General features: G+C 35.5%; 1 protein-coding gene across 3 annotated transcripts in view; it reads right to left on the bottom strand.

Moving 5' to 3' along the window:
* The window catches only part of LOC126765196 (uncharacterized), a 461,867-nt gene that overhangs the window by 336,017 nt on the left and 104,144 nt on the right, over positions 1-21,706 (bottom strand). For all 3 annotated transcript variants that reach the window (XM_050482797.1, XM_050482798.1, XM_050482799.1), the window contains one exon: positions 7,017-7,160. In XM_050482797.1, coding sequence (XP_050338754.1) covers positions 7,017-7,160 — 144 coding nt within the window. The remainder of the gene's footprint in view (positions 1-7,016; positions 7,161-21,706) is intronic.

The raw sequence follows: 21,706 nt of genomic DNA, 5'->3' as shown, positions 1-21,706 counted from the left end.
GAACTCTAGCGCCGGAATAGTAGTTGCCCAGGTAAACCTGCACCACGCGACGGCAGCCTCGGCTGTCATCGCGAGGAGGTTCAACTCTAGGTTGGGCATCCTTTTGATCCAAGAACCATAGGTCTATAGGAGAGGTAAGAGGCCTCAATTCGAGAAACAGCAAGGTAATTTGGGATATCTCTAGCGAGAGAGTAGTAGTAATACAGGTGGACGTGGTACAGCGACTTAGACTTCTTCTGTGTTTCAGAGTTTGTAACGCAGGATCTAGTGAAAACAAAGTTTTTTTAAACATTGTAAATATCCCGTTACAAACGCAGTTGACAGTATCGACACAAGCAACAAATTCAAAGAGTAATTGCTGAAGCCAGAAACATATAGTCTAGAAATAGTAGGCGGATTTTTAGGTTTCTAAAATAATTGGTGAACATGGTTATTATTTGGTTTCATCCATTTTTACACTTTATCACGAAAGGGGTTAGGTGAACAAAAAAGTACATTCTGTACAAAAGCGACTTGAAACCCCCTTTCGCCACATTTTGGTGGTTGTCATCGATGAATAATCGCGTCCCTACATAACATCCAAGGACTCTTTAGTTTCATTTAATGTAACAGTAATCCACTGGGTCGCATCAGCACATCTGACCCGAAGAAGCCGAAGTCGTTTTCTGCGATTAAAAATGTGTCCCATATCTGGAGAAGTGCAAACCAACTTAAAGGTTATATTTTGTTGATATATTAGGCTGTTTTTTTTTTTTGTTAAATACATTTTATTTGCAATCTATTTCAGTAAATAATAAGCAAATTTGATAACAAAACCATAATTTGACTTATATTTTTGGTCTCCCATGAGATCAAAAATAATATACAATATAACAATATGTTCTAAATACAAAAAAAATTTATAAAAATTTTAATTATACATTTAATTTCGTAGTAACATATATAATTAAACATTTACTTAATTCCTAAATGGGAGATCTAGAACATGTTGTCTTTTAAGTCTAATAGTTTCATTACTATCATTTAATAACATGCCTGCCAATGGATTGTCATGATAACTTATCCTGTGCAAATATGCTGAACTAAATCTTTTAATTTCATTTTTAACAAAAGGTACATTCAGATCTGAATGAATGGCTTTATTTGTTATGAACCAAGGCGCGTTTGTAATTAATCTTAGAGTTTTCGATTGGTATCTTTGTAGAATTTCAATATTTGAATTACAAGCAGTGCCCCAAAGTTGCACACCGTATGTCCATATAGGTTTTAGTATAGATTTATATAATAGTAATTTATTTTCAAGATATAACTGCGATGTATGCCCAAGTAGCCAATAAAGTTGTTTGGTTTTTATTTTAATTGTTTATTTTTGACTTGTATGTGCTGTTTCCAAGTTAATCGTTTGTCCAAGTGCATGCCGAGGTATTTAACGCAATCACTTTTAGGAATAGTATTATCATTTAAAAGCAAAGGAGGGCAGTCGCTTCGCCTTAATGTAAATAAAACGTGTACGGATTTACTCACGTTTGCTTTCATTTTCCAGCAATCTAACCAAGTCTGAATCTTGTTCAATTCTCTTTGCACTAAATTAGTTGCTTCAATTGGCGACTGGCTTGACGACAATAGAGCAGTGTCATCAGCATAAGTAGCAATTAATACATTTTCAGTTTCTGGAATGTCAGATGTAAAGATGGTGTATAGTACAGGGCCAAGAACACTTCCCTGTGGTACCTCCTGCATTAATGTATTTTATGTCAGACGTATCGTAATTTATCTTTACATAAAACGACCTGCTTGTTAAATAGGACTTGAGAATTAGATACACTTGAGAGGAGAATACTTTTTTTAATTTGTATAGTAGACCATGATGCCAAACTTTATCAAATGCTTGTTGTATGTCTAAAAACGCAGCTGAACAATATTCTTTACGTTCTAAAGCATCAATAACGTGATTAATTACACGATGGCATTGTTCGGGAGTACCATGATATCGACGAAACCCAAATTGGTGTTCAGGTATCACCTTATTCTCTTTTAGTATTGGCAATAATCTGCGCAAAAATATTTTTTCAAATATTTTGGAGAATAAAGACAACAAACTGATTGGTCTATATGAAGTGATTTCGTTCTCAGATTTAGCTGGTTTAGGCACCATCACAATTTCAGCACATTTCCACTGGGTAGGGAAATGGTTAAGCCTTAAAATAGAATTAAATATAAGTGTTAGCAACATAATTCCTTTTTTAGGTAAGCATTTAGCTACTTTGGCATCAATTTTGTCATATCCTGGGGCTTTCTTGTTAGACAATTTCTCTATTTCAGTACGTATTTCAGCGGGTGTAATATGCTTCAGTGGTAAAGACATTTGACATGCTATGTCAAGGAATTCTAATATTTCAGCATCATTGTTCCTCCACTGTTATCAAAAGGAGAGAAAGTTGTTTCAAGGTATTTACTAAAAGCATTTGCTTTACTTTTATCTGTTCTACACCAAACGTTGTTACTGTCTTTGATAGGTACATTTCTTTTTTAGGCCGTTTTATGTATTTTGTAGCATTCCATATCTATGGTCTAAACTCGCATTATATTCGGATATCGATTTATTTTTGAAATCAGCTAATTTTTCTTTCAGGTCCTTTGTGGCTTTGTTTAGAATAGTTTTGTCAGTAGGATTTCTGCTGGTTTGCAATTTTTTCCTTAAACGTCTTTTATTCTGTATTAATGCTCTAATTTCTGTAGACACATGAAATGAGTTGTGAGGCGAGAATTCATTCCTCTTTTGGGGAGTAGCAGCAAAAGCAGCTTCATAAATTAAGTTTGTAAAACCTTCAACTGTATCATCCAGTTCAGCTGAAGTTTTAATAGAGGTGTTAAGTACTATATTTTGAGTTAACCAGTTTTGAAATATGCAAATATTACTTTTGTTGCTTAAAGCAGAATATTTTCGTGGTTTAACATTGATTAATGTGTTGTAGCTGACAATAATTGGCGAGTGATCAGAGCTTAATTCTTCTGAGCTAACCGCATCTAAAAGCTGAGTTGGGATACCTTTATATACAGCAAAATCTAAGAGGTCAGGAATTTTCAATGGATCACTTGGCCAATAGGTTGGCTCACCACTTGACAGAGTTTTTAAATTATTCTTTATAATGCATTTGTAAAGCTCTCTACCCTTTGGGTTTAGAATACGTGAGCCCCACCAGGGATGCTTAGCATTGTAATCTCCTCCTACAAAAAATCTTGGACCGAGACCACTAAAGGAGCTTTCGTACTCAGAAGCTGATATATTGTGTCTTGGTGGCGAGTACAAAGCATAAATATATACATCATTATTGTTGGTTTTAACTTTTATTCCAGCAGCTTGTATTGAAGGTGTTTGAATTGGTTCAAGAGCAACATAATTGATAGAAGTTTTAATTAAAACAGTACAACCAGCATGAGCCCTGTTACTGGGATGATTAGAAGTGACTATATCATAATTTTTAATTCGTAAAAACGTTTTATTTGTGAAATGTTTTTCTGACACTAGCATAATGTCAATATAATTCTCATTTAAAAATATTTCAATTTCTTGAGCGTGACGGGATAAGCCGTTGGCATTCCATATTGCTAATCTTAAGTTCATTTGCATAACTTATTAATAAGTAGAGACATCATGTTAAGTAGAGTGTTTGTTAATTCCATTTGTTTTGATAGTAGCTCTTCAATGTTTTTCATCGTAGTTTGTTCATTTTCCTCATTTTGTTTATCTGTAACATTACCTTTTAATACAATAGCATAAGTCTGCTCAGTGTTGTTATTTGTCACATTGTTAGTGTAATTTGATTTAGGTAACCCATTACCTAAGCTAGGGAAGTTTTGTTGATCTATATGTTTGATCTCTTTTCTAATGCTTGCAGAAAGCGGTTTATTTCGAACGAGTTGTTGGTATACAGCGCAGCCTTTGTAATTTGCTGTATGGTTTTATAAGCAATGTACACATATAGGTAATGTGTCTTTGGATTTAGTACATTGACTAGTAGGATGCATTAAATTACACTTAACGCATTTATACGGTTTTTTACAACAAGTTTTGGTATGCCCAAATTCCTGGCATCGATAGCATTGAATATCCTTAATGATAGCATTATTTAAATGTTTAAGCTCGTAAATTCCCTTATTGTTGGCGTTGGGCTCCAAATCAACAAAGAACATTGTTAACGGTTGCTTAGGCTGTTCCGCTATTCTTTTATTAACAGAAAAAGTGTTCTTTCACATAATAACATAACCTCGCTTACTTCTTATCAAATTGGTCGAAACCGGCAATGAACTACTTTGAAAACCTCCAAAATCGGTCAAAGGAATTTACTAAGTTAAAAGGAGAAAATAAAACTGCTTTTTATTTATGGTTAAGAATCTCTTTTCCAGATCGAAAACTAATATTTCCATATATACCGATTAATGCCAGCAAATTAAAACTTACCAATGTTATTCTGCTGTCTAATTGTTCGAGTTGGTGGATGGAGTCATGTGTAGAAGTTCACGCAAGTGAGGAAAGTTCTCTGATCGCCATTCACTTTGGAGTGGCCAGAAACGATTCTTTTACATATGACTCAAGCAGCTCACGACTTCCGATCTTTGACCAAGTATCCTCTGGGTAGCCTAAGAACATCCGTTTGAAGGCGAGCTAAAGTGAGAAGGCGAAACTTTCCCTCCGCAGGGTTGTGCGCTGGGTTTGGGACCCGCCACGTAAAAAAGCGCAAACAAAGAAAAGGAACAACAAGCCTCGGATGAGAGACCCCCCTTTTGATGACGACCATGGCAAACGAAATAAGGACTACGAATTGAGGGCGACTTTAACGCCAGGGTGGACAAAAACGGTATCTTTGGCCGATCGGTCGCTAAATTCAGCCTCCACAACGAACATCGAAATATGGTTATTTGTGGTACTAGATTCCAGCACAAGAAAATACATGAAGCTACCTGGCTGTCTCCGGATCGAAAAGCCACCAACCAGATCGATCATGTTGTGATAGATGGAAGACACGTCTCCAGTATTCTAGACGTGCGTACGCTCCGAGGTCCTAACATCGACTCGGACCACTATCTTGTTGCACCCAAGATTCGCACACGCCTCTGTGCAGCAAAAAACGCACGTCAACAAACACAAGGAAGGTTCGACGTCGAGAAAATGCAATCACAACAGACAGCCGAACGATTTTCTACTCGGCTTGCACTCCTGCTCTCTGAGAGCACTCGGCAACAACTCGGTATAAGGGAACTGTGGGACGGCATTTCAAACTACTTACGTACAGCTGCAACCGAAACCATTGGTTTTCGGGAAATGCAAAAGAACAGCTGGTACGATGAGGAGTGCCGTGTCGCAGCGGAGAGAAAACAGACTGCCTACCTCGCAACGTTACGATCGACCACAACAAGTGCGAGATGGGATAGATACCGAGAGTTGAAGAGGAAAGCGTGACGCATTTGCAGACGGAAAAAGAAAGAGGCCAAAATGCGTGAGTATTAAAAACTTGATAAACTGGCCGACAGGGGTAATGCTCGAAAATTCTACGAAAGAATGCGGCGGCTTACAGAAGGTTTCAAGACCGGAGCATACTCTTGTAGAACCCCCAAAGGTTATCTAGTCACCGATGCCCAGAGCATACTTAAATTATGGAGGGAACACTTCTCCAGCCTGCTGAATGGCAGTGAACGTACAACGCCAGGAGAAGTGTGGCTTTAGACCTGGCAAATCAACAACCGACCAGATATTCACCATGCGCCAAATCTTGGAAAAGACCCGTGAAAGGTGAATCGACATACACCACCTCTTCGTCGATTTCAAAGCTGCTTTCGACAGCACGAAAAGGAGCTGCCTTTATGCCGCGATGTCTGAATTTGGTATCCCCGAAAAACTAATACGGCTGTGTAAACTGACGTTGAGCAACACCAAACGCACCGTCAGGATCGAGAAGGACCTCGCCGAGCCGTTCGTAACGAGGTTTCAGACAAGGCGACTCCCTATCGTGCGACTTCTTCAATCTGCTGCTGGAGAAAATTATTCGAGCTGCGAAACTTAATCGAGCAGGTACAATCTTTTATAAGAGTGTACAGCTGCTGGCGTATGCCGATGCGCCGTTAGTTCTGCTTTCTCCAAGCTGGACAAGGAAGTACAGAAAATGGATCTGGCAGAGAACGAGGCCAAGACGAAATGTCTCCTGTCATCAAACAAACTGTCGTCGCACTCGCGACTTGGCTCTCACGTCACTGTTAACAGTCATAACTTTGAAGTTGTAGATAATTTCGTCTATTTAGGAACCAGTATTAACACCACCAACAATGTCAGACTGGAAATCCAACGCAGGATTGCTCTTGCCAACAGGTGCTACTTCGGACTAAGTAGGCAATTGAAAAGTAAAGTCCTCTCTCGACGAACAAACGCCAAACTCTATAAGTCGTTCATAATTCCCGTCCTGCTACATGGTGCAGAGGCTTAGACGATGACAGAAACCGTTGAGTCGACGTTACGAGTTTTCGAGAGAAAGGTTCTGCGAAAGATTTTTGGTCCTTTGTGCATTGGCCACGGCGAATATCGCATTTGATGGAACGATGAGTTGTATGAGATATATGACGACATTGACATAGTTCAGCGAATTAAAAGACAGCGGCTACGCTGGCTAGGTCATGTTGTCCGGATGTACGAAAGCACTCCAGCTCTGAAAGTATTCGACGCAGTACCCGCCGGGGGAAGCAGAGGAAGAAGAAGACCTCCACTCCGTTGTAAGGACCAAGTGGAGAAGGACCTGGTTTCGCTTGGAATTTCCAATTGGCGCCACGTAGGGAAAAGAAGAAACGACTGTCGCGCTGTTGTTTACTCGGCTATAATCGCGTAAGCGGTGTCTAGGCCAGTAAAGAAGAAGAAGAATTATTCGAGTTCGTGCTGATTGCAAATTTGACATTTCTGTAATTGCGCCAGCTGTTGCATATAAAATCGCAGCTTCACTAAACAATAACTAAGTAAGGGAACTACTCACCTGTTCGTGTGTGATTGATGAGCTATTCATAAGTTTACTTTCCTTTTCCTCGAAATCGTATTTCATTTTTATGATGGCTTGACAGAAAGGGTTAGACTCAGAATTTCTATCATAAATTTCATCGTAGACAAATTCCTGGTCCGACTATAAGTAAAGTATTAAAATACTTTAAGTTTCAGATTATTATCAATAAATTTATTTTTATCTTAAGGATTATGTTAAAACTGTGAGTGTATGAAAGAACCAGCACCAAACCTTGAATGGATTTCCACCAAAAGCATATCGGACATAAGTAGTTTCATCGAAATCTCAAAATGGTTTGAGAGAGAAGGTGAAACGTAATAGCAGATGCAGGAGGTTCTACGAAGAGTGTATCAAAATGGCACATCAAGTGCTAATTGAGCCCGATAGGGCTCACTCCTACCTACCTACCTACTTAAGGATAGAAAGGATATACATTAGGGTGTCCGTTATTTCCCAAATTTATTTTTGAGTCTGCAGCGCCCTCAAAATTTTTAGTAAATGCCCTAAAAAAATTATGAAACCCATATGAGCTCTTAATATTGATAATAACCCATGCCGCAAAGACGATTTATTTCCCATTTAAATAACATGGGGTTTTTGGTACTGTTTGCAATTATTTTTTTCTTTGCGAAACCAATTGATACATTGCTGCGGTACCGAATTATTTTTGTAGGAAATTGAACGTTCTACAAAGTTTCTTTGAAATTTGAAATAAATTTGGGAAATAACGGACACCCTAATATACATGGAATGGACTTTTTTGTTAGGACGCACCTTGTCGAACCGGTAAAGGCATTTTTAATATCACAACAGAAAATCGCTGCTTTGCTAGGTTATGACCGAACGATGATGGGCATTCATAACAAAACCAAGCGCAACATTCAACATAAAAAAGTGGAATAGCTGCGACGATGAAGTTCTCGGTGGTGCTGTCTTACTACTGGGTCAAACCATGTCCAGTGGCCCAAGAAAATTTCGAAAAATTTCCTATTTTGAAAATTAGCAGTTCATTAGGAAGGGAACCAGACGCATACCAGTTGGTATAAATATTTCGTCAAAATTAATTTTTTTGTTAATGTTATTGATGGCTGAAATTTAGAGCATGATAAAATTGTAAAATTATTTTCTCATAAACTACTTGAAATAAATCGATGAAATTTTGTGAAGTCAAAGAAAAATGTTCCCGCTACATTATAAATATTTTTTCATAATCCTTTTGTTTAAATAATAATATTTACATAAATTTTTTTGTTAATTAATTGAAATTTTTTAAGTGTTCTTCATGCTAAAAAAACTGAAAATTATGTGACACAACGCGGAAAATATTCACCTTTAATAATCTGCAAAAAAATTTTTGTTCATTCATACCATTCCAAAGATATTGAATTCCCCCTACCGCTCTTAAAACGTATGGTACTTGTTGGGGGAAGCAAAGGAAGAGATAGACCTCTACTATAGACCTCTACTATAGACCTCTACTTCGTTGCAGAGATCAGGTGAAGAAGAACCTGGCTGCTTTTGTTATCTCAAATTGGCGCCAAATTCCGAAAAGAAGAAAAGACTGGAGCGATGGTATTAACTCGGATATAACCGCGTAAGAGTTGTGGAGAAGGAGATATAGCTTCGATCATTTTTGAAATGTGTACGTTAAACTTATTTGGAAGCGAAGTTGTCCCTCGATTTCAAAATATTATGTCCTCTCTCGAAAATCACTCTATATTGTACATGTAGTCATTCACACTCAAAATGGAAACTATGAACATCTATTGACTTCTAATCTTTCTTCACAAATATTTTTTAAACATATGCATATACATATATGTACATAGTCATATAATCGCAATTTTCCTGTACTTAAATTGTAAAAAAGTTGTTAAACGTTGTTTCTTAACTAAATTTACCGTTTGCTTTTTGGTACAGTTTGAATATTTTATTTTTTTCATTTTCGCTTACTTACGGGATTCTCCCATATAAAGTGGGTTATTTGCATTTTTATACTCTTCTAACATTTCCGACAGATAGTATTATAGCCCTGACAGACGAGCACAATTAATACACATTAAGCAACGTTAATGCGCAAAATTTGTTTATTTATTAAAAAAAAAGTTAAATAAAAATGAATAAGAGAAATCCTTAATAGAAATTTTGGTATTTTTTGAAAAACAATATAAATTTACAATTTTATTTACGTTCAAAAATAATAGAGTGAAATTAAAAGCAATAATTGATTGTAATGAGAAAAATGTGTGCGAAAAAGTTAAGAATATTGGAAAAATGAATTGCAAACTGTGCGTTTCTGCCATCTAAAAATATTAAAGTTTGTTTTTTGTTAATACGGATACGTACACTTGCACATAATTTCATTAGCAATATAAAACTGCTTACTTGATGCTGTAAACGCAAAGGAGGCGGCAGACTTCAAGCAACATCTGCCAAGAAAAGCAAAAATCGGCCATTTTGAGCAGTGTTGCCTACTCAAATTTGGAAAACTCAGCTAAATGCACGAAATTCTTATGCATTAGAAATTTGCATTAACATGGGTCAAATGCGCAAGTAAATGTAAATTAAGCCCGCTAATGCAAATTACCGCTGTCGTCTGTCAGGGCTATTAGTTCTGTTCACCTAACAGTTGTTTGTATCAACTTAACCTAATCGAAATAGATCCGAGATATATATGTATATATATACATATATAGGACGACGAAACGAGTTGAAATCCGGGTGACTGACTATCCGTGCAAGCTGTAAGTTGAGTAAAAATTAAGGCAATAAATTATCTTGGTGAAACCTGGTACACATATTTCTTGGCAAAAAAGCTCAATACAATAAAATAAAATAAATAACTCAGATTTGGCACAACGAATCACATAGGGTTCCAAAATCTTTGAAAGGTGGGCGTGCCTCGTCCCTAATAAGTTTAATGTATATACCTTCCGAACTAATAAAACTAAAAGAGATTCCAATAAGAGTGATATGATTTCTAAAAAAAAAACCACTAATTGTTAATGAAATTCAGATGTTTTTTATTTAATGTGAAGCGCAATCTAGGAGGATGGAGTCATGTGTAGAAGTTCACGCGAGTGAGGAAAGTTCTCTGATCGCCATTCACTTGAGTGTGTCCAGGAATGGTTCTTTTAATAAGGCTCAAGCAGCTCACGACTTCCGATCTTTCACCAAGTATCCTCTGTGTAGCCTAAGAACATCCGTTAGAAGGCGAGCTAAAGTGAGAAAGCGAAACATCCCCTCCGCAGGGTTGTGCGCTGGGTTTGGGACCCGCCACGTAAAAAAGCGCACCCAATGAAAAGAAACAACAAGCCTCGGAAGAGTGATCCCCGCAAAGCCAATACGGCTGTGTAAACTGACGTTGAGCAACACCAAAAGCTCCGTCAGGTTCGGGAAGGACCTCGCCGAGCCGTTCGATACCAAACGAGGTTTCAAACAAGGCGAATCTCTATCGTGCGACTTCTTCAACCTGCTGCTGGAGAAAATAATTCGAGCTGCAGAACTTAATCGAGCAGGTACAATCTTTTATAAGAGAGTACAGCTGCTGATACTGATATCATCGGCCTCAACACTCCCGCCATTAGTTCTGCTTTCTCCAAACAGACAAGGAAGCAAAGCAAATAGGTCTGGCAGTGAACGATGGCAAGACGAAATATCTCCTCTCATCAAACAAACAGTCGTCGCACTCTCGACTTGGCTCTCACGTCATTGTTGACAGTCGTAATTTCGAAGTTGTAGATAATTTTGTCTATCTTGGAACCAGTATAAACACCACCAACAATGTCAGCCTGGGAATCCTACTGGTGCTACTTCAGACTGAGTAAGCAATTGAGAAGTAAGTCCTCTCTCGACTAATAAAAACCAAACAATATAAGTCACTCATAATTCCCGTCCTGTTATATGGTGCAGAGGCTTGGACGGTGACAACAACTGATGAGTCGACATTGCGAGTTTTCGAGAGAAAAGTTCTGCGAAAGATTTTTGGTCCTTTGCGCGTTTCCCACGGCGAATATCGCATTCGATTGAACGATGAGCTGTATGAGATATATGTATGGCGACATTGACATAGTTCAGCGAATTAAAACGACAGCGCCTACGCTGGCTAAGTCATGTTGTCCGGATGGACGAAAACACTCCAGCTCTGAAAGTATTCGACGTAGTACCCGCCGGGAGAAGCAGAGGAAGAAGAAGACCTCCACTCCGTTGGAGGGACCAAGTGGAGAAGGACCTGGCTTCGCTTGGAATATCCAATTGGCGCCACGTAGCGAAAAGAAAAAACGACTGGCGCGCTGTTGTTAACTCGGCTATAATCGCGTAAGCGGTGTCTGATGGTGTTAATGCACAACTTCTTGGAGGTCATTCAATGTCAGAATTTCTTGAAATATTAAATCTCCAAACTATTATCGCAATAATCTCAGTAGTTGCACGTGTTGTGTGGAACGTAGCTCCGTCTTATTGGAACCAGATGTTACCAAGATCAATTTCTTCCAATTGTGGCCACAAAAAATTGGTTATCATCGATCTATACCGCTCACCAAGTACGGCCCGATGAGTTCACCAGACCAAAAACCACACCAAACTGTCAACTTAGGTTAATGTAATGGATAATTTGTTCAAGAATAATTTGTGGATTTTCTTCGCACCAGAGTGAACAGTTTTTTTTCCGCTCCACTCAGATGAAACTGGACCTCATCGGAGAAGATGATTTTCTTAAAAAAATCGTTATCGTTTTCAAGTTTTTCCAAGGCAAAATCAGCAATTAAGTGAGAACAATTTTATACGGATGCAAGCTCAAATCCTTTCTCGAAATCCGCCAGGTTGTGGCATTAACTTTATTTTAAAATAGACATTTTCCCTATTTTTGATTAACCCTTAAAGACGTTCAAAAAAAGTCAAAAAATATTAAATTTACTTGAAATTTTTAATTGAAATTTTTTTTTCGGCAACCCTGGAGTGAAGTGAATGGAATTAAAGTGTGATAGAATAATATTCAATAAATTCAATATTTTTAAATATTTACAACAATTAAATTAAAAAACTTGTTTCTACAGGGAAGTGTTTTCCCTGATGGAGTAGATAGACCAGAGAATGTAAAGACATAGAGAAGGTGCTGGTTGGATATCGAACATTTGTAAAACTTGAACCGCGGAATTCACCTCACAACGCTGGAATTCCCGCTGTGAAATGTTAACATTTTTTACAGTTTTCTCACAAACTCAACCAGAGAAAATGAGGAGAAATAAAAATATGTATTTATGATGATAGCATTATGCCCAATCTAGGAATAAGGAAGAAAAATAAGTTCTTTGATATTCCATAGGAAATATGTTCTCTCATGTAGAACTTTATTATTTTATATTTATTATTTTTCAAATTATTTTTTGTTAATTTCATCTTATTTTATAATGAGTTATTATTAATAATTTCAATACATTGTGATATATTTATTTGAATAATTGATTTACCTAACAGCAATACGATTATTTTCGGCAAGGGAAGTGTTAACAATCGGTGGCCGTTCGCCACAGCTCGGATTATTTACCAACAACACAATGTTGTGACGCTTTGTGTTGGCATCAGTTCTTCGGCACATGAGGGGTATTCTCTCGCTCTTGCAAAACCCTTGAACGGTGTGCATGAATTGCAGAATTTTCCACTTGCTGCATCTGCACAACAAAAAACGCACGCAGTTATGTAGTTGTGCTGCTCAATAACTGTGTCCTTAAGAATGTGTTTATTTTAATATTTGACAGATGTCGCTTGCAGTTTGTCGCGCTGTATGTGTTCCGAGCGTGAAACAACAGGGGGATTCTCTTGCTCTTGCAAAATTGCAGATTGCAAAAATCCTATACCGAAAATATACAAGGGCACGAGAGCACCCATTGCAGAATCTAGTGATATATGAACGGCTGATTCGGTCAATTTATTGTAAAACGACTATTGTGCATGGCTATTGTGAATTGGCGTACCTTCTGCATTTATTCTTAACAAAAAAGAAATGTGGTGTCGTGAAAGAATCGACTTTTTAGGATCGATTCAAGCCTGTCTTGAATCGATTAAAATCGACTTTTACTCGATGACTTCGACAATTGACGGAATTAAGATAAGACCTGCACCAAGTAACTATAATCGGAAACAAAATCCTAATCCGTTCACTGTGTGGGAAAGTATGAAATTTGAATATCCATATCTATGGAATGTAGCTAAAAAGTACTTGCCAATAGTTGCAACGTCTGTACCCTGTGAGCGATTATTTGCAGAGAACCTTTAATATAGAGAAGGTTCACCGCGTTGCCAAACTTACGATATTTCATTTTTTGGAGGGATACTCTTTTCTATTAGTGGATTTCACCGCAAAAGGAGAGGTACTCTTTTCTATAAGCGGATTTCACCAATATTTAGCAGGAGCGTCGAAAATAGCAGAATTGAGCATTTTCAGTGTTAAATGAGAAAAATGATGCTAATTTCAATGTACGCTTACAGATTCGCATATTTACAATGCGCAAACGGCTATGGATATCATTTATAGATATTCTCCATATATGTATGTATGTACATATTTGATAACAAAGCTCATATGTATATATGTATATTTATATGTATGTATGTGCAGTTTGACATATTTAATGATAAATTTCATTAAATCTGTTGGTAATTATAATAAAGTCATATTTCCATTATTACCTAAATAAATATACTACATACATACATACATGTACTTGTATTGGGCATTAGAGGTTTTGATAACGTTTTGAAAACCAAGCCGACGTAAATACATAAGTACAGTGTAATCCATTTATAATGGACTCGCTTAAGATGGAAACTCTGTTATTATGTACCTCTTTGTCAAGTCCCAGTTCAAACATATGTACAAAACTCGGTTAAAATAGACTCGTTTATAATGGACTCCGGTTATAATAGACAATAAAATCGGATTTTGTCCGTTATAACCGAAGCTTTCAAAATCAAATTTCAAAACAAAGTTGGCAATCAGTTGGCAATAAGCAAAATTTTGTACTTCCCCGAATTCGATCAAGAGACACAATCAGTCTCTGCAGCAGAAAATGTTTATTTTTTCTTGGAAATAAGTCAAAGAAGGCAAACAACTTCTGCACTGGGCTGAAATTGACGTTCGTTGGCTTTTCATTGAGAGTTGTTAATTTTAAGAAAAATGTCGGAAAAAAGTAAAAAGCAAGCATTTACATTGCATGAAAAATATACAATAATATGCAAAATTGAAGGAGGAACTTCCCAAGCTGACATTTCTTTCGAACATATTAATTAATCGGGATTAATCGGGAAAAAATTAAAAATGATTGGAAAGTCATCGACAAGAGAAAAAAAAAAAGATTTGCGACACATCCTCAAGTTGATGAATTACTGTTTAAATGGTTTCAGCAGAAAAGGGCCAATAATTTTCCAGTAAGTGGTCCAATGCTAATGATGAAAGCCAATGAATTCGGAGAAGCTGTCGGTGCTAATTTTAAATGCAGTTCCGGATGGCTAGACAGATTTAAAAAGAGGCAAAATATTTGCTTCGGCAAAATTTGTGGTGAATCGGCTTCTGTGGACCAAAGTGTTACAAATGACTGGCTATTACAAACCTGGCCTTCAATAAGTAACAATTATTCCATGGACAACGTTTTTAACGCGGACGAAACGGGAATTTTCTATAAGATGCTGCCTGACAAAACACATAAGATCAAAGGTGAAACATGCAGTGGTGAAAAAATGTGTAAAGAAAGAATAACTGCCATGATTTGTGCTAATGCATCGGACACGGTAAAACGGAAATTATTGGTTGTTGGTAAGTGTTAAATACAATTTAATACAATCCGCTGTTTCTGAACATTGTCTGCTTTCAGGAAAATATAACAACCCCAGATGCTTTAAAAACGTTAAAACGTTGCCGGTAGATTATTGTGCTAACAATAAATCCTGGATGACTTCTCAGACCTTTACTGACTATTTAAAGAAATGGGATTGTGAACTTATAAAAGCCAAGACTAAAATTTTGCTATTAGTAGATAATTGCCCTGCTCATCCTCAAGTTCATCTTCACAACATTAAACTACATTTTCTTCCGCCTAATACTACATCGGTTCTTCAGCCTATGGATCAAGGCGTCATTAATAGCTTGAAACAATCTTATAGAAAGCAGCTTCTGATGAAAATTGTGGACCTTACTGAAGAAGCAAACCCGACAAAAGCTGTGAGTTTTTTAGATGCTGTCAATATGTTAAGTGTTGCATGGGAAAGTGTCTCTAAGGAAACCATAAGAAACTGTTTTCGACATGCTGGTCTGGTAAAAGACATTCCTGATGGATGGATGGATGATTTCGACCCGGAGGACGATGAACCTTTAAGCAAAATTATCGAAATTAATAACGTAGTTGTTTTAAGCAAGTTTGATGAAATTAAAGGATTGACGAGAATATTATAGCCACAGAAGAACACTCAGACAATGACTTAATTCAAGACTTCCTGCATGAGCTGCTTGAAGAAGACTCCGGTGATGAAGATTTAGCACAACCCGAAACTATAATAAAAATAGAAGACGCTATGAATTATTCTAGGAAACTGAAGCTACATATATTTTCAACAAAAAGAGAGTAGTACAGATGCAATCAATTTGCTCAATAAACTCGAAATCAAATTACAAAAAGATTTTGCCAATAAGGCATACACCCCAAAAAAAATCACTGACTTTTTTCAAAAGACTTAATTAAACTTATTATTTTCTTAATTTTGTATTTTTATTCATAAACTTTATTGCTTTAATAAAAAAACACATTGAATTTACTTTTTGAGTTAAAAATTGTATATTCTGATTAGATGGACACTAGGTTATAATGGACAATTTGACATGGTCCCATGGAGTCCATTATAACCGGATTACACTGAATTCGCATATGGATGTAATTATGTGTATATATACATACATACTAAACAGGTTTTTAAAAACCATACCCGTAATGATAACATTTTTTTTTTTTATAAAATCCCGTTTTGATAAAATCTTAAAAGTCATATGCATATAATTATGTGTATATGTAAACAGATTTTAAAAACCGTACGCATAAAGTTCACATATTCACATACGTATGTAATTTTGTGTTCATGTAAACAAATTCGAAAGAATCATTCGCATAATGTTTGTAAATTTGTCTACACACCCATTGTTTCATACAAAAACTCCGTTGTCACGGACAACCAATGGCCGAACTTCTCATTTTGTTAAAAAGTCAATGTGTTGTTGGTAGAAAATCCGAGCTGTACCAAAAAAAATCAAACGATTGTCACCGCCTTCCTTGCCGCTGTACAGCTTCGCCTACAAACCAGCGTAAATATGTATGTATGTTTGTGTGTGAGCTTGCATACATAACGACGCAGCTGCGTAAAAATATTTCAGAATTACAAAATATTTTTCACATTCCTTGACAAATACAGTCAATCCCGGTTATGTGCCACAATCAATGATACCGAATTTTTGTGGTTTGTTAAAAATAAAAATGTAATGTGGCACATAACCGAGTGCGGATACTTAAGCAAGTGGTACTTAAAACCATAACTTCTATGTATTTCAAAAAACAAACCGTGAGATGCAGCAAGATATAATATAGGCTGTTAAGAGTGATGAGGGAGGGATTTGATTTTCATTTAAGGGGAGTACTGCTTAGCCGGGATTGACTGTTCACACGACTCAGAGGAATATTGAATATTTTCTTTGAAACATTTCTTGAATTGAAAATCGACAAATAAACTATGTTGTCTATTTTATTTTAATTTTTTTTAATACTTATATTTGCGGGGTTGACACTTTTTCCTTCTCATACATATGTACATTTCAGAAATATATTCAATTTATGATTTTTAGCTTTTGAAATCGTCATGAAAAGACGCTTGTAGGCAACGCATGCTCGGGGAGATGTAATGGCGTCTGCTTTTATGAATAATCGAATATTCTTTTTGAAAGTACGTTTGCGTTCATGAATGAAAATTTTGTTGTTGGGTAATTTACTATAAATTTTGACGTCGGCAATTTGGCTGCCATATTGGTTTCTGATGCTTTTTCAAACGAATTGGTTTTGTAAAACAATATTTGTAATTTTTGCGGGTGACATATCCACATGTGAACGCATGTGAGTATGTATGTTGTGTATACATTGTTTGTGTGGGAATGTCATACGCACATATTTACATGTGTACTCATATTGTAAGTATGTATGATGATTTTTGAGATCATTGTTTTTTTTCCAGAAGAGTGTTTGTACTATTTGATAATGATAATTTTTTGATTTGAAATTGATTTGTACTTGCATACATATCTGCAGGATAGATGCGTATGAAAGTTTGAAATGATAAGAGGTGTGATTTACATACATATATTATTATTGTAATATATTATGATTTTAGGATATTACGATAATATTTCATATATATGTATATATAGCATATACATACATACATACATATAAGTACATGCATACGAAATTATATAATATTATCAAAGATAAGAAATATTTGAAAAGGTAGCTTTAATTTGCACGTTAACTACAAATATTGTTGTGGAAATTGCATAATTTTATAATAATGTTATCAATTTTGCATGAATTCACAAAAATTCGCAAAATTACATATATTCATATCAATTGATATGATTGCATGTAAACCAGTGGACGGCAAGTGCCGAGTGCACGCATACAAAAATATTCTTGCTTGTGTATGTGGCAAAAATACTCATTGCCGCTGTCAAATTGTACACCCAAAAAATTTTGCGCGCAAATAATATATATTTTTTTGAAAATTTCACAGAACACTTTAAAAATAACTGAGAAGTATTAGATATTACAAAATAAAAACTATCAGAACTGCTTTTCGAAAATTTGAAAAATCATTCCCTTGTAAGGGGTAGATGTCTGAAAAAATGTTAAACGTATTTTGAATAATATTATAAAAATGCACAAAGCTAATTCGATTCACCTTGAAGTGCTAGCGCTCCGTAAAGTGACGTGATAGGTCGCGTGGATTATATAAGTATGTACATATGTCATTTTCAAGCTTAAAAATAAAACACACTAATCCACATATTTGCTTACTTCTTTGTTTATTGTTTACTTCAGGTATTTTTCATTATAACTAAGAAAAAAACGTAAATGTATTTCATTTCACTAAAATTATAAAAAAAAAATAAAAACTTCAATTTGTTAATCATAAAAAGTTTATACATATGTAATCCGCACAACCACTGCAGGGTTAAATATATGAATATTTAATTTAAAAGAAATATTATTAATATTATTTGAAATTATAGGTTAACTTTGCGTTTACTGTTTGCACCTTAAGTTTAACCATTAAACAGTTTTTAAAATGTTATCTATATTTATATCAGTTTTGTTAAGTTTAATTCTCATGAGGTCTTCTAAATTCGTGTCTGTTAAACGATTCCTATGTTTGCTTTTAATGATTTTTAATATAGAAAAAGCGTTTTCGCACATATAGGTGGTGCCAAACATTGAATAGAGCTTATATATTTCGGTTGTGCAATTCGGGTATTTTTTTTACATATTTGCTTCCAAAACTCCTTTCCCGTCGCTAAAGGTAATGAGACATCTTCTATCACTTGTTGTATTTCTTTTCTAATTGCAGGGCTTTGATTTTGTACATCAGAAACATAAGTGCTATTGTGAAGGTCTATAGCCGGTAATATTTTATTAAAATCTTCAAATCTCTTGTTTATGTTGTGAAATATTTCTTCACTTGTTATAAAGAATTCTTGAAATAAAGAATCTGAAATACATAAATTAAGTGATCCAGTTTTCGGCAGTGAGCTTATATTTTTATTTCTTAATTTTTCATTTAAAATTTGTAATTTTCTTTTGAAATTGTTAATAATTGGAAATAATTCAAATATATGTTTATTTTCGGAATGCTAGTCTGATTAAAAAATCGTTCTCGCTTAAATGACCCGATAATCTTTTAGAATCTGGAGACTGATCCAGTTTTAAGAACTCTAAAATTTCGCATCGAAGTTCAAAAAACCTTTCTAGACTTCTTCCTCTGCTAAGCCACCTTACTTCTGTGAATAACAGTAAATCACCGTAGTCAGCTTCAACCTCCTCAAGAAATGTTTTAAATTTTCTATGATTTAACGCATTGTGACTCCTCTTATTTTATTTATAATTTCTACATATATTTTCATCACATCATTCAAGCATAAATTTTTAGCAAATAGGGCTTGCTGATGTATAATGCAATGAAATGTTGGCACATCAATATGTTTGGTTAAATGCCCAATAAAGTCCTTCTTTTTTCCCAGCATCACCTTTGCTCCATCTGTGCAGACAGCACTCAATTTATTTTTGTCAATAATTGAAAAAAACCCTCTCTTTAACAGCTTCCCACAATGTTTTCCCATTTACAAGACCATGCAAAGAGACTAACCCAACAAAATCCTCATGAGTAACCAAATTTTCGTGGACTGTTTTCAAAAAAATTATTAATTGGCATGTATTACCTATGTCAGTACTGTCATCTAAACAAATAGAAAAAAACAAACATTCCTGAAGGCGTTTTTTCAAATCCTCAAATGAAAAATTACTTATTTTTGCTGTACGGCGGTTAAGAGTTCTGGCTGATAATGGAATCGTTTCAACAAGCAAAGCCATATCTTTCCCACTTTGGCCAAAGCAATTTAAAACATTTTCAAAAAGATTTTTTACAAAAGGACCGTCTTCATATGGACGACATATCTTTGCCAATGCAAGCGCAACAACATAAGAGGCTTTTAATATTTGGCGTTCTTCACAATTTTGATTATGATCTGGCTGTTTTAAAAATTTATTGAACACTTTGGCTTTCATTTCGACAAGTAGATCCGCTCTTTCATCATTTTTGTACTTTTCATAATCAATATGGTGTGACATGTAGTGCCTTCTTATGTTATATTTGCTGCATTTTGCTAATTGTGTCGAACAAATGTAGCATTGCGGCTTTTTTAAATAATTTTCAAAGAATTCATCAATTCATTCATCAAGAAATCATCAATTCCCAAAAATTGTCAAACATATTTTTGCAGTGTATTTGAATTAAACAAGCGCTCATAATGTTGCTTTAACAAAAGTCAAGCAGAGACTAGCTGCTTTGTGTATACAAATCTCTTGCGTACATGTGAATTGCCGATCGTGTCTGTGTAAAAACACGATTGCAGTCGGGCCCGCGGGTCTATGGGCTGCCGGCCACTGATGTAAACGTATAAAAATATAAGCCAAAAGGCCAACATGCGTCTGTAAAACAGTGGTCGGCATTTCTTAACACAATTGTGCAAACTAACCTCACACGTACGCTTACGCTCTGTCGTTCAGTCGTTGTCGAGCCAGCAACGAATTAACATCATGCAAGACTATAGCGCAAAACCAAATATGCCCTGCGAGAAATATTTTATGATTCTAAATGCCTTTGGTGCCTGCAATGCCTTTTATGTTCCAAGTCTTTTAAAGATAATAGGGAATATATCCTTAAAAGACATTTTGCTAATTTTCATTATACTAATAATTATTTATAAAATTTGCTTAAATTTAATTCCAATTTCTCACTGGGCTACTTTTTTTTCGTGCTCACCAATACAGTGACAGATCCTCTCATGCCGACCACTGCTGTAAAAGCAGTGTATATTTCTGAGCATAATTTTCATTGAATTCTCAGCCAGAGAATGTAAAGTATAGAGAAGGTGCAGGTTCGACTGCGAACATTTGATAAAATTGCGACACGGAATCTCACCACACAATTACGAATTCACGCTGTAAAATGTTAACATTTTTAACAGTTCTCCACATACTCAAACAGAGAATATGAAGAGAAATAATAAATGTACGTGCGGCTTATGATGCCATATCATGTATGCGCAATCAGGGAATATTGAAGAAAAATAAGTTATTTGATATTCCATTTTTAACAGCGAAAAATGTGTACAAATACAGCTCTCTCAAATACTCAAGAATATGAAGAGACATAAATATGTATACATGCTCCTTATGATACTCCCAACAACAACATTGTGATATTTTCATGGTTCAATTTTTGCTTTCGCAATGTATGCAAATATGTATGTATGCTTTTGCGTTTTGCCATCGGCATTTACATATTGGCATGTAATAATTATGATGTAAGTATAATTTTGTACGAATGCATGATAGTACTATTTACAGTCAATTTAGACTTGTATATTTAACAATTTAATTTGATTTTTACATAATATACTATACTAATAAATATTTTTGTATTGCGTTTCTTAGTAATGGAAATTGAAGTTATCACAACAATGCATATAGTATACTTACATAAATACTTACATATATCGTCTATCATATTAATATTATTATCTGCCCATATGATTGCATGTATACGCATGTGCGCATTCAGAAATTCAAATCATGATTTTATCACTTATCAATACACATATTACATGTGCGCGGATTGATCTGCATGTTCATATACATACTTATGTACATACATTCATTTATGCTTATACTAACATATGTACATATGTATATTTGTATACACTTCCGAACAAATAATGCACAAGCATCCCTGCGAACCACGGCTACCCGCTTGAGACAAATATTCCAATACAACTACACATTTTTTCTCTATACACTAACACC

The sequence above is a fragment of the Bactrocera neohumeralis genome, unplaced genomic scaffold (assembly GCF_024586455.1).
Source record: "Bactrocera neohumeralis isolate Rockhampton unplaced genomic scaffold, APGP_CSIRO_Bneo_wtdbg2-racon-allhic-juicebox.fasta_v2 cluster10, whole genome shotgun sequence".
Classification (NCBI taxonomy): Eukaryota; Metazoa; Arthropoda; class Insecta; order Diptera; family Tephritidae; genus Bactrocera; species Bactrocera neohumeralis.
Note: the sequence above shows the minus strand (reverse complement) of the source record. Positions and strands in the feature narration are given on the sequence as shown.